Source organism: Mustelus asterias, chromosome 16, assembly GCF_964213995.1.
Source record: "Mustelus asterias chromosome 16, sMusAst1.hap1.1, whole genome shotgun sequence".
NCBI lineage: Eukaryota > Metazoa > Chordata > Chondrichthyes > Carcharhiniformes > Triakidae > Mustelus > Mustelus asterias.
The window spans coordinates 32298488-32321560 of record NC_135816.1 but is presented as its reverse complement, the minus strand read 5'-3'; the positions used below and the strand labels follow the sequence as shown (position 1 = coordinate 32321560).

At 42.2% G+C, this 23073-nt stretch overlaps 1 protein-coding gene across 10 annotated transcripts in view; it reads right to left on the bottom strand.

Annotated features, from left to right (window-relative positions):
• Positions 1-618: 618 nt before the first annotated feature.
• jade2 (jade family PHD finger 2) overlaps positions 619-23073 on the bottom strand; it is a 171314-nt gene continuing 148859 nt past the window's right edge. For all 10 annotated transcript variants that reach the window (XM_078230855.1, XM_078230861.1, XM_078230854.1 and 7 more), the window contains one exon: positions 619-12779. In XM_078230855.1, the coding sequence (XP_078086981.1) occupies positions 11836-12779 (944 nt within the window). In that variant the 3' untranslated portion in view covers positions 619-11835. The remainder of the gene's footprint in view (positions 12780-23073) is intronic.

The following is a 23073-nucleotide window of genomic DNA, read 5'->3' as shown; positions in this document are numbered from 1 at the left end:
CGATGGCCTAGTGGTATTATCGCTAGACTATTAATCCAGAAGCTCAGCCAATGTTCCAGGAATCCGGGTTCGAATCCCGCCAATGGTGGAATTTGAATTCAATAACAAATATCTGGAATTAAGAATCTACTGATGACCATGAAACCATTGTCGATTGTCAGAAAAACCCATCTGGTTCACTAATATCCTTTAGGGAAGGAAATCTGCCGTCCTTACCTGGTCTGGCCTACATGCGACTCCAAAGCCACGGCAATGTGGTTGACTCACAACTGCCCTCCAAGGGGCAACTAGGGTTGAGCTGGCCAGCCAGCGATGTCCATGTCCCACGAATGAATAAAACAAAAAAATTAACCCAAGAATGAATAGAAAAAGCTCCTCCCAGAACAGAAATGGCCCAGAGATGGGAAAATGCTGACAACCCAACATGCTGCTCTAAGATGCTAATTTTTAGGCTTTCTGCCTCCGACAGGAATCAAAAAATCTGCCCAATATCACACCTGACAGCCGATGAACTTCTTGGATGAGTTACCATACACATACAACAGGACTCTAGCGTAACTCATCGGCTTCAGGATTAGAAGGCAGAGAAGTGGGTGAAAAAAAATTGGAAGACAACTGTTTACTTGTAAAACACTGCTTTATTGATTGTATGCTGCCAATGAACTGACAAATGCCAAGTTATCAAACTCAGTAATCAGCAATTTCTTTCTCTTTGTGCACAGGGTCCCTCTCTGTACAGTCTTTTTCTATCTGTACAAGTTCTTTCTGTTGAGAGTCTCACTCTCTCAAGACTCTGAAATGCAACTTTGCTCCAATTGAGAGCCAAAATGGGACAATTAGAGGACTTAGCAATTCCAAGTCAATACTAACAGCAATGTAGTTACACAAAGTACACAACTTCTGATACATCATATTGCTTTAAAGGTCGCTGACATGGAAAATGTACAAAAGATTAATAGATCTGCAGTTTATACGATTTCTTTTGCACTAATGGAAAATACATTTCTTCTCTACAAAGGATTTATAAGTACTCTAATACAAGAAAATAAATATTGCAAAAAAAAGCCAAAAATAATTTAAAATAGCATTTCTTCTTTATATATATCATTTCCATTATTCTCTATTATTAACAAATGGCACATCGCTTTTCCTTGAAACAAGACACACAAGGCCTCCCGTTTGCCATAATTGTGTGACCCCCCCCAAGAGCTCACACTGAGTTTTAATATTGTACATACAGCGCAGACAGCAACTTAACTCGGACAACAGACAAGATTCCTTTCTTTTGCGTTTTCTGTAATGAGTACATATGACGGAAGAAACTACTCAGCAGGCAGTATGATCTAGGATTGGAATACAGTATCAGCAAACAGCGTATGTGAATATATTGTTAACTATTTAAGCACATTGAAACAAGTACTGGTAAAAGGCAGTGTGTTCAGTAAGGTCTGGAGTTCCTATGGTACATACTGTTGCTACAGTCTAACAGAACCTGAATATGGAAAACGTTTTTTTTTAAAATGTTGTCTATATCTCTGTTTACACTACATTACCGAATCTATATGCCCTTTACATTAATACAGCAAGCACAGGTAATCTAGAGTCTAAATTTGACTCCATTCGACAAACTGGTGCAGAATTTCCATTCTGAAATGTCTGTCATTTCATCAGTTTCCTCAATTTGTTAGTATTAGTCATAAGCCAACCATTCAAAAGGCTTGTGTAATGACTCCAAATCAATGATCAAGTGTGAAATATTTGTACTGGTCTACATATCCTACAATTGGAAAATGATAACTAACAAGCACAATGTTAACGCACCGGCCACCCCTTCTTGATAAAGCGTTGTTGTTTTTTAAAAAAACATTACATTCGTGTTCGAATTTCTTAGTTGCGAGTTATTTTCCAATAAAATGCAGTGATACCTTCACCATCCTGAGGTGCAAGCATCTGACATCAATGATGCACTGGCAGACAGTGTCTGCACTCAGACCTATCAGTTTAAAAATACATTTCACAAATGAAATCATCTCCTAAAAGTAAAACAGCACATATCTTTAAACAGTAACAGATAGGGAGGAGCTTTAAAGACTAGAATCTAATCAAGAGAAAACTATACATTGCTCAGCTTATTCACAAACTCCTGAGCTTGTGATCCTCTCCTGGAAGCCTATTATTACACATGCAAACCAACAGGATTCTCTGAATTAGATTCCGGTCTGTAATGCACTCTCAGGGCGGGATTTTACGGCCTTGCTCATCCCAAAACCAAAAATCCCGCCCGAGGTCATGGACCTTTCCATAGCCCGCCTCTCGCCCGCTCCTATTCCCATGGCGGGCGGGACGATAAAATTCCAGCCCTGATATCTGTCATTTCACACACACAAACTATCTGAACCACTTAATTAGATTATTGGTTGCAACTTGCGCCCAGAATTCCTCACACTCCACTCAAGATCCTGAGAAATAGCGAATAGAGCCTACATCTCAGCTAGATGCATTCCAGGAAAACACACTGGGTATCTAACAGCCAAGATGAGATGAGGTAACCAGGCTTGCGTAAGTCACACTGCAGATGCTTGGAGGGATTATTGGAGAAAAAAGTCTCAGAAACCATAACGTCAGGATGATTCATGACAGTCCAATGTGATAGATATTCCTAACCTTTGGAATTCTCTACTCCAGAGACAGCTGTGGAGGCTGAGACTATATTAAAGGCTGAAAGAGGCAGAATTTTGAACTATAGGAGAGGCACAGGTTATGGGGAGCAGGCAGGAAAGTGGAGTTGAGGACAAAATCATATCAACCGTGATCTTACAAAATGGCCGGGCGGGTTTCAGGCTCCGTTTGGCCTTGTTCCTATTTCTGACATTCTCATGACCGCCAAAGTAGCATATTTGAAAAAATAAATGCTTGTTTTTTTTTGGAAACCTTTTTACTAATCAATGCAGGCCTGAAACATTTTCCATTTTTTTGACATTTTAGCTGCTCCCAGATCAAAAACTGTACAAGTTAGATGTAACATAAACATGTCTCCCAAATTCAACCAGACAGAAGCCTGCTACTGTACAAGTGTTGCTTTTTATTTCCCACACCAGCTATCAATAGGCCTGCCAGAAACATTGCAAATGTTGTTTCAAATTAGGGTTATGCTTTCAGCATTCACTCCCACTAAGAACTGAGCAAATTCAATTCAAACCCAGATCTAAAGACATGAATCGACAGTATGCCAACAGACCGGACTCTGAAGCCCCTCACTTGTTTTCTCTCAGAACGTTTATTTTCCCCCTTCTTGTCCCGATCACCACCATCCTTCCCCCACCACCAATACAAGCCATTCCCCAAACAATCAACCTGACAGGCAACTAGCTTCAACGCTTCTCACCTCCCCCCGCCCCACCCCACATTTTCAATCTCACTATGTATCATACCCACTTGGTTTGGATAAAGACTTTCCCTCCACAAGCAAAGAGTAATCTACCTTTGGTCTGCAATACCCATCATCCATCTTCCTTTTTTAAATTAAATGATTTAGGCTTTTATTTACTTAATGTTTGCTTATAAGTTCATGAGAGCCACTGCCCATTTTGGGTCACACAGGTGGCATGGGCAAGATGGTAGGATGCGCAGAAACAGGGCACACTTCATTATTGTTCATTCGTTAACACACTTCATTATTGTTAACGGTGTCTATGTATATATACTGTGAATTACTGTGTACTTCTCAGCATTGTAATCCAGATAATTATCCTAGAATTGCAACCACATTTGTGCCATTCCTCATTGCTTAAGGGAACATGGTCCGCCAGCAACATTCGCAGGGATCTAACTGTGAGTATTAACGTGTTTATGATAAAATATGGCTTTTCGGTCTATGAAAGTTACATTCCAAAGTGGTTTTGATAAACCATCCATTGCACTTAAATAAGCATCTTAGGAAGATCTCGAATGTTTACAAGTGATGAATTAAAATACATTTGAGGCGTTTACTCCAAAAACAGTCTACCCTTTTGCCCCCATCAATGGATTTCTAGAATCTTCGATCCCGAGGACTGGTCGTCCAAAATACTATCAGCTCATCTTTCAGCTACACCAACACATTCAGCTGCATATTTCTGCTTCTCCTATCCTGGACAAGAGATTAATGAAACACGAACCACTCTTTGACTAAAGAAATTCTTCCTACTTCATTTTTTTAGTCTCTATTTTCTGTACTCCCGAAACAAATATCGGTGCCTGAATTTGACCCTGGATTTTTATGGCTTTTCAAAAAAAAAATTACGAACTCAAAACCTTTGCCCAAAATGGCACTGGAACCTGGCGACTTCTTGCAAGCTGTGCCCAGCATACCCTCTAATTCTATCCTTTTGCTCTATGCTTCTAAAACTTGATTCTAACCCTTTTAAACTCTCTAACAATGCTTTAATTCACGACATTCTGCACCCCCTCCTTTCCTTCTCTATGCTTTTGTATAGCATGCAAGAAACAATACTTTTCACCGTATACTAACTAATACATGGGACAATAATAAACCAAATCAAATCAAATCCATGGCTTGGAGACCCATTTTTAGATTTGCATACCTGAAGTGGAAAATTGACTAGAATCTTATATTAGTTTTGTTAATAAACACAATTTCTATCCTAGGTGTGAGAAGTTATTCAGCTGAGAGTGAACAAACAAGATAAATGGAAACAGGTATACATTGAGAAGTCTGAAAGAATACAAACTGTAATGTACTAATAGCATTTAACTCAGACACATTTAAATTGTTTTACTCTTGTTGCAGGAGTCTGTGGGTGAACAGATCCAGGGTGACAACTATTGGGATTAGCAGGGGTCCATAAAGAACTACTGTTGAGGGCTTGATAAATAGTTTCACAGTTGGTACACTTGTGCTCTACAGGAGTTTAAATCGGCCTGTGATTTTTTTGCACATTATCACCATTCTTTCTTCCCCCTACCAACTTTCTTTTGGGTTTAAGTGCACAGCCACACAATTTCCACTGCCAGTAATTGGGAGGGCAGATCATTGCGTGAGATAATGAAATTCAGAGTGGGACAAGAACAACACTAACCGAGAAGAAAAATGGGCAAATGCAATATGGACTTCCCAATAAAATTGTGAAGTTTTAAATAGCTAGGATTAACTCAACTGTACACCTAACAAGTTAAAGTGAGTTGTGCTCACTTTACAGTGGCTAGTTACCAGTAAAAGCAAGAACTCCTTTAGGTGCATGATTGCATTGGAAGAGCACTGTGCAATGCATGCTATGGCTGCCAGGAACACGGAACTGTTTCCTCTGCAGCGGAATATCTCAGTTGTTGGGAAATGGCCAATTGTCTTCCCAGAGAATGCCAGAGGGCCAGTCATGCCTGGATCATTTTCATGCATCCACTTATAATGAACGCAGAGCTACATGAGCAGAAACCTGGGAGGAAGCAGCTATTGTGCTCTCAACTGCAGGTGGCGTTCAGTCCAGGGAGACCAGACACCTGGGAACTGACAGAAATATAGGACCTTGTGCGCGCACAATAAAGTGACGTTTACTTATGTTTCATCTCATAACTTTTTTGTAAGAAATGGATCGCATGTTTGCTATGTTTGAAAGGGATTGTTGACAATGGGCCAACACAAACAAATACCCCTGATTGATTCCTTCATTACTTCCAAGATGTTTTATCATATAGGAATTGCCAAGGAGTTGATGGATCATAAAGAGAATGGCAAGTAAGTCCCACTTTACTGGAAGACAAGCTCCTTGTACACGTGTTCCTATTTCCTCCTCACATCTTAATAAGAAATTCAATTTGATCCCTTTCAGGATTTAAATGTCTCTAGAGAAACTGATGCTTCCAATTGCATTTTCCTTGAACTAGCACTTCTCTATGTAAAAATGTCCGATTTTGAGGGTTCAGTTTGTTGCTTATAAGTGTTCCATTATTTTCAGACTGCCTCAAGTGGTGACATAATGAAGCAACAGAATCAACTTGAGATCACAGTACTTTGTCACATTTAATTGCTTGTGTGACAACAACTAAATTCTCTTAGGCTTTTAAGGTTTCTGGGAACTCCGATCTCTACAGGATGCAAGCAATGCCAATTTTTGCAATTTAGGACTCATAACTGAATCTCTGTATCTACGGAACATGCACTAGCTAATATTCTGAAACTGTGCTGTCACAGTAATGTGTCTCTTTGAACTTATCCATAATCGGAGACAAAGTGCAGGAACAGTAAGACCTTTGTTTCTAAAACTAGCAAATCTGTGTTGAGGGACGCTGACGCTTGATGCCACTTTCCCCCAATTTTCTCCACCTCCTCTCTTGAAGACTCGCACCGGGGAATCATATGCCAGACGCTGTACCATGTCCAAGCAGCCAATCCACATATGTGAGCTGAGACACTGAGTATTATGGTAATTTGAAAGGGTCAAGCTTAACTGCTGAGCTCTGACCTCATTCAATCTGTACACCCATTAGACACCAATCAGGAATGACAAATCTATTTTTTTCTTCCTTTCCCTAGCTTAGAGACACTGCAGGGCAACTGCAGCTCATCAACTACTACTCTGGCTGAGATCAGAACAAACCGGGGAATCAAACATGAATTTTCCTAGTCTGCGTAGCTTAATACCGCACCATGCAATGAACTTACCAACTAACCTTTGCAAAGGCCTGTGAGATACCCACGTTCAAGAGCGCTGATATTCAATCAGCTATATTAAAGTGTCAAAGAGTCCGGTTTTGATCTAAATATATTCATACAACAGGCTTGGCATTGGTCAATTGCTGGAGGGTTCAATGCCTTGTGTCATCTATTTCAACTTTCATTCATTTGGTGTCATTTTCACACAAGAATCAAGTGTTCATGAGATGTCCATGTAGAACATCAATATCATAATATGCTGGAATGGTAAACTTCAGGTGAAATATTTAAATGGCCTCTTTTTGAAGTATTGTTATTGGTGCAGTGTATTTGTGGGGACACTGGTAGCCTTGATAACATCACATGACAGTTATATAGGAATCGCCCCAAACTAAATGGGATGCCCAGAGAGAGAAGCAAATGTGGGTGAAGAAGGTTTCCTTGTTATGGACGGTAGAGGTTCTTGCAATGTTACTACATCTCTACTCACTTTTGGCACATCAATGTGGCAAATTGCGGGTGCAGATTCTTCAGTTTTCCAAACAAGAAACTTCTTAAATAGAACAGATATTCACACATGTAATTTACATACTTTTTTCACCTCCCCAAAGTTATCTATGCGCAGGGAGAGAGACTGGTGGCTATTTACCCAGGCATCCCAATTACTTTAGAGGGAACCCGGTGAAAGTAATGCAGCGATCCAACATATTCATCCATATAACAACAATACTAAGACAACGCAGCGGAGTCAACGTCTGTTGACTGTTTACTTCAAGGCAAGGAATAACAACTGTGGTTTCATATAAACAGTTAAGTAAATAAACCCTGTTTTATAATTTCTCGCAATTCTAGGTTGTATTTTATCGGGCAATTTTCATGGCGATATGTTGTGAAGCAGGCCCCGGATTAAGGCCATTTTAAACTAGTTATGTTATTTGGTGCAGCAGGAGTGGTTCATTGGAGACAATATTGAAGGCTTCAGTACAGCACAATGCTGTAAAACCCAGAGCTAGCCCTAAGCCACAGCAGAGCTGACCCAGAAGTGTTTATTACTGCCAGTGGATACAAAAATGGACGAGAAAATAGCTTTGCTGCCCTTGTGGATATACAGAACTTATTCAACTTGAGACTAGTGCATCGAAATGGATCAAGTGTATATTCGAAATTGTGCATTGTAATGGAGTCTGTTGGAGTTCCAGTCATTGAGAATCTCAATTAGTCATTGTGGCCATGTGCTACTTTAGGTCTGTTCTACAAGACTGCAGGTGCTAAAAACCACAGGCAACCTCGACTCAAGATCAGAGTCAGTCACAGTGGTTTCTTATTGGTCAGCATTGCTGTAACTTTGGTTTAGATATCTCTGGTTGACGACACATCTTGTGAGTTTTCAGAAAGTATCAAATATCGTCAGGAAACTCTTCTTGCAAGCACTTCCTATTGTTGACAGGAAGTTCCTGTCACAAAAGCCTTCTGTGCAAGATTTCAAGAAGGAAAAAAGAAAAAAAAGTCAGACCACGCCATATTGACAAACCCAATGATTAACATGTTTAAGAAAAAAAAATAAGGACTAGTTTGGAAGTGAATATTAAAAGCTTCCCAAAACAATTTGTTACCTTTTAGCTTACAATACAACGTGAGGGGTCTTCTGTCTCGGGCATCTCATAAGTCTTCCTTCAACTTTCTCACCACAAGCTTGGTTGTGGTTGTAAAGCTTAAAGGCTAAAACAGTTGAGATTTGAAGTTATCATGCCACAGGGTACTAATAGCAAGCTTTGTAGAATTTTCATTCAATGTGAATGAACCTAATTTTCTAAAGATTTCTGCTAAATGACCAGCATAATGTAACAAAGATTAGGGAGGAAGTTCTCGCGAATAACATCAAGTTAGCTGATGGCCTTGGCACAAATGGTGGGTTAAATGGAAAGGAATTATCAAAAAAAGGCCGGAGTTGGAGAGCTCAAGGGTGTGGGAGATCATACAAGGCTGGAGAAGGAGATCATACAAGGCTGGAGAAGGAGATCATACAAGGCTGGAGAAGGATAAAGCTATGGTGAGATTTGATGACAAATAACAAAGAAGTTAAATGTTTGAAATTTTAAACGGTGGAGGACTGGGTTCGATGTAGGTCAGCACGGATAAGGTGATGGGCGAGCCAGACAGAAGATGGGGAATTCCTCTGAGTTGCTTTAGCTTTGCCCATATTACATCAAAGCAACAGCGTCAGAAACCCCAATTACATGTGCAAAACAGGCTTTGATCGCACATTCCGCAAAGTGACCTCTGTGGAGGAGGTCTAACTCCAGCCTTTGTGTGGGATAAATGGTGACATTTTGTTTAGACTCAGGTGACATTTAATGACCAGGGAAGAGGAGATCAGAGAAATCAAGTCTATGGGTGGGTAAGGGTTTTGCAGAAAAAAGGGTGAGGTTTGAATACAGTGGAAAGAAGCAATCTTTTGGAGCGAAATTCCATTTGAGCAAATGGCTGGTAAGGAGAATAAAGTCAATGGTAATGGTCCAGGCTTGGGGAGGGCTGAAACTAATGCCTTCTAAGGGTCTACTTAGTGGGGGTTTGTCTCATTCATGATGATGTCAGATAGACAGTCCAATAGCACAGAAATGGTAGTGGGACCAAGGGGAAGGGTGTAGAGGTAGAACTGGGTGTGACTAGCATACAGAAGCTGACCCCATGCCTGTTAATCTTACCAAGGGGCACTGAAAATCTGTGCTGGAATCTATGTCATTGACTTTCTAAAGGAGGAAATTTGGAACATAAACATCTGTCCTTTGGATTTAGCTTTCATTCACCCAATATGTCCGTAAAAATGTACAGCAGAGAATTGGGTGCTGATCCTACCATTGAAATAGCATTAGAAAGTTTGATACTTGAGAGGGTTTGACCAAGTAATACGCCAGGTATTGCACAATGTGTAATTAGTGTGTATTCAACACACTGCGGTGTACATTTTATCCTGTGTGTTACTAGATAGAACACACCTGAATATATGTAATATATGGTAAATTACAGTCTGTGTTGCGAGATATAGCAGTCACCTGTGTAATACAATGTGTTACTGATACATGACACGCTTGTGTATGTCTTGTATAATAGGGTTGATTGCAACTCCAGCCATGAGATATGCAGGGAGCATTCTGCTGGTGGGAGGCAAGGTCCATTGAAGGCCTCATCGCCATGCTGCCAGTCAGCCGCGTTCCCCGAATGGACATTCTTGCTGCAGCTCGCCAGCGCAGCGTCAGTGAGCTTAGAGGCTGAGAGGCAGGCAGGTCTGGGAGGGAGGGTTGTGGGGCTGCGGGATGAGGAAACGGCAGCGGCCCACATTATCTTTGTGGATCCCTGAGTAGCACTCCTGCCTCTCCTGGCCCAACGAAATTACTTCAGTTGTTTCTGGGGCCTCTTTTCACCACACAGTTCAGCTGGATGGAATGTGCACAGAGCACATGCTATCCAGCTTGCCCTCTGAACTGTGGCAGGGTCCGAAGAACCCCATTTTGCATACATTTATGTGGCTGCCGGCTGATTCAGGCGGATAACTTAGCAAGTCCACAGCAAATATAGCAGTGGAGCAGTCACTGTGTGTGAGCCACAGAAATCTGTAACTCCATGATAGTGCTTTAACTGCAGGTTGAGTCATCATCTGCCATAATAATTCACTATAAGGACACTCCATATATATATATGTGTGTGTGTGTGTGTGTGTGTGTGTTACTGGGAATATCATATAAAAAACTGGGGCCCAGAAATAATGCCTTGGGATATCAGAGTATGGATGTTGCCTGGAATTTCTCTCGCTATTTTAGTGGAAGTGTTAACCTGTTTAAAATAAACAGGTTAATTTATTTGTTAAAATAGTGGAGAGGTGAATTTCAAAACTTTATGCTCTGTGGCATAACTGCAAAGATTTTGTATTGTTACGGGGTAAACATTCAGGTGTATTATAGGTTGTTACACTCATATCATAGTGTGTAACTGTGTATAACACACCTAGAATATTACAGAATGAAACTGTGCTACTGGGCACGAGACTCCAGTATACATTACATCTGATACTATTGTAATTTTCTTTCCAGCACCTAGCTACTTCCTAAAATTTCTAAAAAGCATTAAAAAAAAATCCCTTTTGCTTTGCAACTCTTGTACGGCCGATGAAGTCTGCACTTTCTTCACTGTGACAGACTTCCAAAAAGTGCATTTTGTGCTTTATTTTTAGTCGAAGACGAATGCCACAAATTTCTAATCATTTTTATTTTTCTCCTTGCACGGCGTCTTGACCATCAACGAGCGGTAGCTTTTCTTTCCCATTCAAAATCTCAATCACGGGGACGCGACCTCTCCCACCTGACTGCCAACGCGATGTAGACAGATTGCCAAGCCGGACAGAGCAAAGGACACCTCTCAGAATAGTGAACAGGGTGACTGACCGCTTAGCCCCTTATTTCTTCACGACAGTACAAAACCAGAAACAAAACTCGGCAAAATGTTTCTACATCGCGTGTGGGACAGCAGACGGGCGGGTGGTGACGAGTTAGGAGGCAGCGATTCAGTCGAGAATTCTAGATGATGCCACAAATCTTGAGACTAAAGCTTGAATGGGTTTATGAATGTAGCATAACACTTTTCAAAGACTGAATCATTGCCTCAAACTGACTGTCAACCGTTACAATATATAGTGTATAGTTTTTGTCTGATTTTTAATTAAGGTTCATCCCTTTTTGGGGGGGCTTTTCCTAGTCATGTAGGAATTGGGTAGACGATGCACAGAACAGGAGGGGAATAAATATGACAGTGATGTAATGCCTGAACGTACAAGGCATCAAATAACTGGCACTCACGTGGAATTATTTCTTCACAGATCGCCAGAGCATAAACTACACACTATATACCATAGGTAGTAACTTTGACTGCATGCTGGTTTATGACAAGTTAAGTCCCTATTTCAAAGGGCTTTTACGGACTAGAATTTTAAAAGTTCACTACATGATAATCTTGTTAGGCTGGCAGCTGTAGGGTAGAGTAAAGAGAGGCAGTGACACTGAAACTTTAACCATTGAGTTGGAACTTGCAGAGTAAGCATTTGATAGGTCAGATTATCAGTAGAAGTGAGTGCGAGAGTAGTGACTGGAGATTTTGAACCACCTGACTATTCTTTATCCAATCAGTCTGGATGTTTAGGAAGCCAGAATGCTCCTTCTGACCACCTCTCCGCCACATTTGCGGTGCACACTCTCTGAATTCAAGCGCTGAAGCCTTTGTGACCTGTTAGCCATAGACTCCGTGTCCGAGTCACTCATTTCAGCATCAGAAAAATAGCCGTCAGTCTCATTGTCGAAGAGTCGCTTCACCTTGGACATGTCTTTGGGCTTTTTTTCCCTGTCCGGGCTCAGCTGCTGATATTTGTTTCCCAGATCCTGCTTCTGCACTTGTGACTTCCTGCTGCTTTCTCGCGGTTTTGGAATCTTGAATGTTACCCAAGATTTGGGGTTTGCGGACGTGTTAGGCACTTTAACTGAAGAACTGGGTTTAGGTGAAGCAGGTTCAAAGTAGTCCAACAGTTCTCCAATTTCACCGATATTCCTTACTGGCGATGTACTGGGGAGAGCTGCCTTGGAACTGGAATGATGGGAGACCTGCTTTTTGCTGGTCTTTCGCACATCGCTGGCCCTTTTGTGACTTCCATTGGCTTTAGACCCCGGCCCTTTAGACCCATTGGTGTAACTGCCTTGGGTGGGAAGTTCACTGGAGTTATCATGCCAGGATGTGCCATCTAGTGAAGAGTTTGGCTGTTTCTTATGTTGATTCTTGGTGTGAATGATGCCCATGCAATCTTTCAGGGACTTGGGCTTACTGTCTTCCCCTACTTTGTGCCTGGATTTTTTCTCCAGTGCGTAGGACGGTTCTGACTGAAGATCTCCAGCATGGTTCACTGAACCAATGCTAAGTAACGACTGCTCGTCATGCAGAAGTTTATCTGACAGGAAGCTTGTAGTCTCTTCATTTCCTGTGCGGCTGTGTAAAGACCAATGGCTCAGGAGATTTTCTGTCTTCACTTGAACAGTTTGAGCCAGCCAATTCTGCAAAAGCTCCCCATCCAATGAAATAGAAGATGACAAACCTGGAAAAGAAATGGCACAATAAGCAAACCTAAATTTTATACTTTGCGATAGGCAGCATACACATGTGTAGAATTCAAGATTCTGCTCTTTACTAACTCCAATTCAGAATTATTCCATTTCAGACTAAAATCTAAAGGATTCGAATCCCGCCACAGCAGATGATGGAATTTGAATTCAATAAAAAATATCTAGAATTAAGAATCTACCAATGACCATGAAACCATTGTCGAAAAAACCCATCCGGTTCACCAGTGCCCTTTAGGGAAGGAAATCTGTCGTCCTTACCTGGTCTGGCCTACATGTGACTTCAAAGCCACAGCAATGTGGTTGACTCTCAACTGCCCTCCAAAGGCAACTAGGGATGGGCAATGAATGCTGGCCAGCCAGCGGCACTCATGTCCCACGAATGAATAAAAATAAAAAATAAAAAGATAGTGTGTTTTTTTTTGGTTGAAGGGACTGCGATGCGTGATTACTTCGCCGGAGGATGGTGCAGAGTTTGGGGGAGTAGGGGGCAAATTAGGGAGGTTGCATCACTGATAGAGAACCAGCAGTTTTCTTTTGTGGAGACTGATTAACAAGGCTCCTCGAAGTCTTTCTGTTAGCAATTGGAAGTTTAGTTGACGAAGTTGCTTTTGAGGTATAGGTAACCTAGGGGCAGCTGGTAAACCTCCAAATGCAGCTAGTTTACAGCAGAACAGCAGGGGATGGCCAATCGCCCGAATACCATCTCCTCAGTGTATCGCTCATGGGGAGAGATTGAGAAAGAAAATTCTTTGGGCTGAGGGAGCGAATCAAGGTCCATCAGTTGCTCACTGAAAACAAGGAGATGGTTGTATAAGCATGAACTTTTTACAATTTACATCATTGACTTAGATGAGGGGAGTGAAGGCACGGTAGTTAAATTTGCAATGACACAAAGATAGGGAGGAAAGTATTTTGTCAACAAAACATAAGGAGTTAGCAGATGGATATAGATAGACAGAGTGAGTGGGCAAAAATCTGGCAGGTGGAGTATAATGTGGGAAATTGTGGAGTTGTTCACTTTGGCAGGAATAATAAAAAGGCAGAGAATTATTTCATTGGAGAATGACTGCGGAGTTCCAAGTTAAGAGGGATCCAGGGGATCTTCACAGTATCTTCATTGCAGTGTTAATGTAAGCCTACCTGTGACACTAATAAATAAACTTAAACTTAGGTGTTCTCATACATGAGTCACAAAAAGTTAGCATGCAGGTACAGCATGTAATCAAGAAGGCTAATGGAATGCTATTCTTTATTATGAGTGGATTTGAATATGAAAGGAAAGCTGTTGGGGGCGGTTCTCCCATCCCACTGCACGGCGCTAGCGCAGTGGGCCAGGAGACTCTAGTGGCAGCCATTCACGCTGTGCATCTGTGGGTCTTAGGATGTCTTTCAGCCCTGGATTTCCGGCGCTGTCAGCTCATCAGCATAATATATGCAGGGTCTGGTTTTAATATAATTTAAATGCCATTAGCGGGCCCGGGACTGAAATCTCCGGGCCCGCTGGCATATCCATCCACCCCCTCCCCCCCCCACCACCGAGTCAGGAGTATTTTACTCCAGCGGGAATTACTATAACTCCCCACTTGCGGGCAGCTGGTGGCCCGATTCCACTGGAGTGAAGGGGGCAATTAAGGACTTCCAGAGAGTCGGGTGCCGGCAGAGAGCCCCCAATGGATTGTCACTTGACATTGCCAGCCTGGGACCCCTGGCACTGCCCAAGGGGCAAAGTGCCAATGCACAGGGGGAACCTTGGCACCGTCCACCAGGCATGGGCAGGGCCAAAGTGGTGAGGCCTAATGGGACAGGGCCTGATTGGGGGGTGGGCCTTTGGGGGCAGATCCTGATGGGTGTGCCTCTGGGGGCACGGGTCCTCGGGGGGGGGGGGGGGGGGGGTGCAATCGATAGGGGTAGGGGATCCCACTGCCACTCTAAGTCAAGATCAGTGGGGAGGAAGGGAAGCCAGCAATTAGGACTGGCCATCTCGTTGGGTGGGGGGGGGGGGGGGGGTCAGCCTGCTGGGTGGGTCGGGCTGATGCATGGCTGGCGGTGTGGGGCTGGCCAGTGATCGACCTGATCAACAATCAGGAAGCCGGCAGACAGGGGCCACTGCGCATGCGCTGATCTCGGCATGGACAGATCGGCGCATGCACAGTGGCCTGCTCAGTGCTATGCTGCCAGCCGCTACAGCGGGGATAACCCCGCCCCCCCCCCCTCCCCAACAGCAGGATGCACGCTGGTGCACTCTGCAGTGCAGAGTGTGGGAGATTCATTTTTAAACTCCCACTGAAAAAAACAGCTTTCACACAAATTCAACACTTGGAATTTTTTTTTGAGAGTATCGTCCCTGTTATGGGCATCGGTGAGACCGTATCTTGAATACTGTGTGCAGTTTTGATCTCCTTATTTAAGGAAGGATGTAAATGCATTGGAGCCGGTTCAGATGACGTTTACACATTAATAGCTGGAATGAGCGAGTTGCCTTATAAGGAAAGATTGGACAGACTGGGCTTGTTTCCACTGGAGTTTAGAAGAGTGAGGGGTGACTTGATAGTATATAAGAACCTGAAGGGTCTTGTCAAGGTGGATGCGGAGAGGATGTTTCCTCTTGTTGGTGAGCCCAGAACTAAGAGGCACTATTTTAAAATTGGGGGTCAACTTTCTCAGAGGGTTGTGCCACTTTGGAACTCTGTGCCTCAGAAGATGGTGGAGGCAGGGTCATTGAATATTTTTAAGGTGGAGGTAGACAGGGAATCAAAGGTTATCAGGGGTAGATGGGAATGTAGAACTCGAAACACAAACAGATCGGCTATGATCTTATTGAATGACTGAGCAGGCTCAAGGGGCCGAATGGCCTATTTCTGCTCCTCTTGCTTATGTGCGTATTAAGCTGTCACATCTGCAACGCAGCCCGCAAAACAATGGTCCCACATCACTCTTCCAATCTTCGAACTATCTGAAGTTGCCCCTCCAAGTTGGTGACTTCAGAGGAGTCGTGTTGCCTCTCGGGCAGAATACTGACATGTTTCACACTCATGATTACTGGTAACCCTTTACAAACTAACAAGGAAAAAGAAACAAGCAGTGCCACACAGGGTATTGAGGTAGCAGTAATGGAATGGGAGAGCTGAGACCAGGGTTTTAATGTCAATAACCCCTTAGCACATCAGCGGATCCCACCATGCCTTAGCTTCAGCCCCTGTGTTTAAAACTTCCTACTAAACCGTCCCTGTTTCTGTCATCTGAAGTCAGTGCCGGAGGCAATGTTCTTTTTCTAAAATGCATTACTACCATTCGGAATTTGTTTTGGCTTGCAATCCGAAATTCCTGTCTACTAATAGCAGATGTTTTGGGAGCATCAAAGGAGACTGTGGGCATGTGAACTCACTGTAACAATTTCCACAGCTAACTTACTTGGATGGCTCCAAAGGTGCAATGTCTGTGCTCCTCCTGAACAAACCTTTCTATGAAAATCTCAATTTAGACTGGCCTTGTTGCTTGGAGTTGCTGTTGTGCGTGCCTGCCCCTAGCTTATTTCCTTCCTGCTGGCCTGCTTTCTCCTCCTGGGAAGTGGTTTAGACACTGGGGGTGGGTGAGGTTCCAGATTGCTTGGTATTTCCTCCGTCAGACCATCAGTTGTTTGGATAGGTGCTTCAGCTATGTGTTTGTGGTGAGGAGAGCTGCACTGTAACCTAGCAAGAAGCTACACCTTCTTGCAGTTAGCAGCAAAGCCTACGCTAAGTTGTGTACTGTGCAGACCTCTCACTTTCTAGTCAGCAGGCCCACTTGCTCCCAGAGTTTAAAACTATTCCAAGCTGAAGCAAAACAATGATGTACAAATTCCCCTCAAGACATTTGTAGGGAAGGTATCTAGGTCAGCGAGACCATAAAATAAAAAAACAAGCACCCTGCTTTATTTCTGGAGGAACAGAATTGAAACGTAAGGTAGTTATGCTAAACCTGCATCGAACCTTAGTTAGGCCACATTTACAGTACTGCAGGCAGTTCTGGTCGTCACAGAATAAAAAGGATACAAGTTGCGAAACATTTGTGGGGGTGGTATACAGGCCACCAAACTGTGGCGATAATGTTGGGAAAAGCATTAGACAGGAAATCAGAGATGCATGTGTTAAAGGAACATCAGTGAATATGGGCGACTTCCATCTGCATATAGATTGGGAGTCAAATTAGTTACAGTGCAATAGAGGAAGAATTTCTGGATTGCATATAGGATAGTTTTCTGGAACAATACATTGATGAACCAACAAGGGAACAGGCCATCTTGGATTGGGTGTTGTGCAATGAGAAAAGATTAGTTGGCAATCTAGTTGTGAGAAAACCCTTGGGGACGAGTGACCATAATACGGTAGAATTCTTTGTCAAGGAGGACGGTGATATAGTTGATTCTGAGACCAGGGTCCTGAATCTCAATGAAGGTAACTATGATGGTAGGAGGCATGACTTGGCCATGATGGACTGAGAAACATTACTGAAAGGAAAGACAGTGGACAGGCAATGGCAGGCATTTAAAGAACAAATAGGTGAACTCCAGAAGTTGTTTATTTCTGTTTGGCGCAAGAGTGGTAAGGGAATTGTGGCCAAACCATGGCTTACAAGGGAAATTCGAGATAATATCAGATTCAAGGAAGAAGCATACAAATTAGGAAAAAAAAAACAATAGGCCTGAGGATTGGGAGCAGTTTAAAATTCAGCAAAGGAGGTCCAAGGGATTCTTTAAGAAGGGAAAAATAGAGCATGAAAGTAAGCTAGCGGGGAACATAAAAACTGACTGCAAAAGTTTCTATGGATATGTAAAGAGAAAAAGATTGACAAAAATGAATGTCGGCCTCTCACAGTCAGAAATGGGGGATTTCATAATGGGGAATAAAGAAATGGCCGAGGAATTAAATTTGTAATTTGCTTCAGTCGTCACAAAGGAAGACATGAATAATGTTCCAGAAATTCTGAAACAAGTTGTAGTGAGGAGCTGAAGCAAATCAGCATTAGTAGAGAAATGGTTTGGGGAAAATCGATGGGACAGAAGGTGGATAAATCTCATTCTTCATTCCAGATAGTCTTCATTCCAGAATGTTTAAAGAAGTGGCCCTGGAAATAGATCCATTCGTGGTTATTTTCCAAAATTCTTTGGACTCTGAACTGGCTCCTACTGATTGGAGGGTAGCTAATGTAAGCCCGCTATTCAAAAAGGGAGATAGAGCTAAAACAGGGAACTATAGGCCAGTAAGCCTAATGTTAGTACTGGGGAAGTTGCTAGAGTCTATTATCAAGGATTTTGTAACTCAGCATTTGGAAGGCAATGGTGTAATCAAAGTCAGCATGAATTTACAAAAGGGAAGTCATGCTTGACCAATCTATTAGAATTCTTTAAGGATGTAACTAGTAGAGTTGACCGAGGAGAACCAGTGGATGCGGTTTACTTACTTGCAAAGGCTTTCGACAAGGTCTCACAGAACAGGCTACTATGTAAAGATAAAGCTCATGGGATTGCAGGCAATGTCTTGAGATGGATCAAAGGCTGGTTAGCAGATAGGAAGCAAAGACTTGGCATAAATGGGTCTTTTTCTGATTGGTAGTCAGTGACTAGTGAGTTTCCACAGGATCTGTATTAGGGCCCCAACTGTTCATATTATATATTAATGATTTGGAAAAGGGAACTGGATGTATTATCTCCAAATTTGCAGATAATACAAAAGTTGGGTGGGAGGGTGAGCTGTGAGGAGGGTGCAGAGATGCTTCAGAATGATTTGGACAGGCTGAGCATGTGGGCATCTGCATGGCAGTTGCAGTATAATGTGGGTAAATGTGAGATGATCCACTTTGGTAGCAATAACAGGAAGACAGATTATTATTTGAATAGGTGTAAATTGAGAGAGGTGGCTACTCAGCAAGACCTTGGTGTCCTCATGCATCAGTCGCTGAAAGTAATCACGCAGGTACAACAGGCAATAAAGAAGGCAAATGGTATGCTGGCCTTCATAGTGAGAGGATTTGAGTATAGGGATATGGATGTTTTGCTGCAATTGCATAGGGCTTTGGTGAGGCTACACCTGGAGTATTGTGTGCAGTTTTGGTGTCCTTATCTGAGGAAGGATGTCCTTGTTATAGAGGTTTACCAGGCTGATTCGGGATGGCAGGTCTGTCATATGAGGAGAGACTAAGTTGGTTAGGATGATACTCAGTGAACTTTAGAAGAGTGAGAGGGAATCTCATATAAACTTAGAAAATTCTAACAGGGTTAGACAGGGTGGATTCAGAAATAATGTTCCCAATGGTGGGGGGGTCCAGAACTAGGGGTCATAGTTTGAGGATGAGCGGTAAACCTTTTAAAACTGACGTGAAGAGAAATTTCTTCACCCAGAGGCTTGTGAATGTGTGAAATTCACAGAATGTGGTTGAGGCCAAAATGTTATCTAATTTCAAGAAGAAATTAGATATAGCTTTAGGGCTAAAGAGATCAAGGGATATTGGGGAAGGGTTTGGAGGGGGGGGGGGGAATCAGCATATTAAATTCAATGATCAGCCATGATCAAAATGAATGGTGGAGCAGGCTCGAAGGGCCGAATGGCCTAATTCTGCTTCTAGTTTCTATATTTCTATGAGGAAGAATTACATGGATGATACCAGGAATTCATGGGTATACATCTCAGAAAAGGATTGAAGACAGAATGTCTTTTCACTAAAAAAATGAGGTTTGACCCAACGAAAGTCTTTAAAATTATGAAAGTTATTGATAAAATGGACATGGAGAGAATGTTTCCACTTGTTGGGTAAAGCCTAACTACAGGACACAAGTATAAGATAATTACCAAGAAATCCAAAAGGGAATTTAGGCAAATTTTTTTTATATCATTTGCCATCTGGGAACAGTATCAGCAGAAACAGATGGCTAGACTTTATTTTGGCTTGAGTTTATTATGAAAACTTGACTGAGCTCCAAGACTCATAAAAAACAAAAGCTCAACAGGGAATCTGGACATATTGGAGTGTTCACGTTGCCTGATTGACAGCTTTATGAGATTATATTAAATTATTCTGTGATCTCTTTTGTCAATGTCTACATGCTTATTTGGACAAGATTAAAGGGGGGGGGGAGGATTGAAGTGGGTAAAGCTTCTGTTACTGATACTCTAATGGCTCTGTCTGATTTTTATAGGGTTGTATGAACACCAGGTTTTTTAAGCAGATTTCGGAAAAAATATTTCTTTTCTCAGCAATTCAACAATTGCCAATGCTATTATATGGTTTATTGGTTATGTATGATGTACCTACTGAATGAATGGAGGCATCATAGGAAGTAGGTGGGGGAGGGTGAGAGTGAGTGGACAGTGAGGGTTAGAGGGCCTAGCCACTTTTAATACAACTGGGAGGAAGTCACAGAGAACCGAGATGGGCCTTCTAATCAGCCAGCCTCTGCACTTGCCTGTTCCTATAACCATCCACCATATGCTTCGAGAGTTGACAGACCAGATTCTCTCCTGCCCTCACCTCACTAGAGCCACGATTGACTATAATGGGGCCCTTTAAACTGAGGAGGGCCTGCCAAATCATGAAATGTCCCGACTTGAGCTACCCACCTCAGTAACGAAAATTTGGCCCATGACCTTAGCATTCCTGGGATGGGGGTTCTTGGGGCCTTCATTCCTGATTGCCATCTTGTGACTCTCAGATCCTGCCCCATGGTCAAATATTTGGTAAGTTTCACTATTCAGGTTCACAAGTGAAGTAAAGGTAATTAGACAAGATACCAGTGAACTGTTCGGAAGAAAATTAGGAAGGAGTGGGACATGCCAAAAAGAAAATATTGACATTCTGACACTGCATGACAGAGTACAATATGGATTAGTACTTAGAATGATTTGTTAGATGGTGATTTGGGGGGCACAATGCCTAGTTGAAGCCAGTTATCTCAGCTGGCCGGATGGCTAAGAGTAGTGCTGAATAACACTAACAGTGTGGGTTCAATCCCCATTATACTGGGGCCTACTTCTTTGCCTTGTTCATAGAGGCATCATGGTCTAAGCCTTGATGAACAATCCCTAGACAGTGAGGACACTACATGAGAAGAGAGAGACAATATTCATTCACCTCGGTGATTCTTCATTTTCCAACCAGACTAATGGGATCACAGAATTGTTATGGTGCAGGAGGCCATTTAGCCAATCATGTCTGCACCAGCTCTTCAACCGAGCAATTCACCTGGGGCCATTCCCCTGCTTTCCCCCCGTATATTCTACCTTTTCAAATAACAGTCCTAATTCCCTTTTAAATGCTCCGATTGAACCTGCCTCCACCACACTCTCAGGCAGTGCATTCCAGAAATGAATCACTTGCTGTGTTAAATCTGTGCCCTCTTGTTCTCAATCCTTTCACAAGTGGGAAGTTTCTCCCGATCTACTCTGTCCTCATGATTTTGAATACCTCTTATCAAATCTCCTCTCAGCCTCACTTCTCCAAGGAAAGCAGTCCTAACTTCTCCAAACTATGTTCCTAACAGAAGTTCCTTATCCCTGGAACCATTCTCGTGAATCTTTTCTGCACATTCTCTGATATCTTCACTTCTTTCCTAAATTGTGGTACCTAGGAATTAACACAATACTCCAGCTGAGGTCAGACTAGTGTCTTATACAAGTTCAACATAACCTCCTTGTTCTTGCACTCCATGTCCCCATTAATAAAGCCTGGGATATTGTATGCTTTATTAACCACTCTCTCTCACCCTGTCCTGCCACATTCAATGACTTATGCACATATATACCCAGGTTCCTCTGCTCCGTCACCCCCTTTAGAGTTGTACACTTTATTTTATATTGTCTCTCGATGTTCTCCCTATCAAAATGCATCACCTTATATTCTCCACATTAAACTTCATCTGCCACCTGTCCGTCCATTTCACCAACTTGTCTATGTCCTAGTTTCCAGTTCACAATGTTTCCAAGTTTCATATAGTCTGCAATTTTTGAAATAGTACATTGTGCATCAAAGTCTAAGTCGCTGACATACACCCGGAAGAGCAAGGGTCCCAACACTGACTCTTGGGGAACTTACTACAAACTTTCCTCCAGGTTGTAAAACATCTACTACTCGGTGTTTCCTGTCACCAAGCCAACCTCATATCCATGTTACTACTGACCCTTTTATACTATGAACCACAACTCTGCTCACAAGACTGTTGTGCAGCATTGAATGTTTGCACAGTCCCTGTTGTTTGTAAAGCACTTAAACTGAATTAGGTTTTGGACATTCTCAATCCAGTTGCACATGGACAAGCTGAAATTGCCCACGGTTTGGTATAAGTTGGGAATTTTCAAGAGAGGTAACGAGGATGGATGGTTGATAAATGCACAACAAAGTATCTTGCCGTTACAGTAAAGGGTGCATTTCTATTACGGCAGAGGAGATAAAGCTTTATTCTGCATCTTACTTATTAAATCTTTTTCCCAAGAGAGTTTAATGGAGCTTTACTTTGCATCCATCCAACACCGATTATTGTAAAGCATTTACAATACTTCTCTTTCCTCCTGTGTAAATTGTCTGGCCTATCTGATTTTCCCTCTATGATTAGCTATCCAATGTACGTGTATTTGCTTTCTCTTCACCCCAAGCCCCTATTTAATACGTAAATGTCCCGAGGCACGTTTATGACAAATAAAGATGAATGGAAGGCCCATTTCACTAATGCATTATAATTTAAACGTATCATCTACAACATGCTACAAATTCTGTTTTCTTGTTTATCACCATTTCTCAGTCTCAAGGTATTTTAACTGGTCTATGATTTCCTTTTCCTGAATCCCTTTGCTCTGTAAGTTTCATCATAATAAATCAACTGGAAACAAATTTAATATCGTTCAGACTTGCAAGTGTTGCTCAGCACTTATCCGTTTTAAATTGCATTTCCTTGCCCATGGTGAAACTGGGGAAAGTACTTGAAATGTTGCTGATTAAGACCTCTCTGTTGTTTCTTTTCCTATCCCATACACAACTGATTCATTGGGAAATATTATCATTCTTGCAAAGGTTTCGCAGAAATAACAATACTTTTAGTACAAAACCCTATACTCTTGCAATGATAATAACCTTATTCTAATTGTCGAACCATTCGCTGATCTGCTTCACTTTAATTCTGTAATCCCGATATGATTCACAAACTGTATTGAATAGGTTTCTTTGAAAGGCATCATATACCACTACTGGACTGATATAATTGCTGTGGATAAAGCGACACCATTTTATTTTACATCTGGAAGC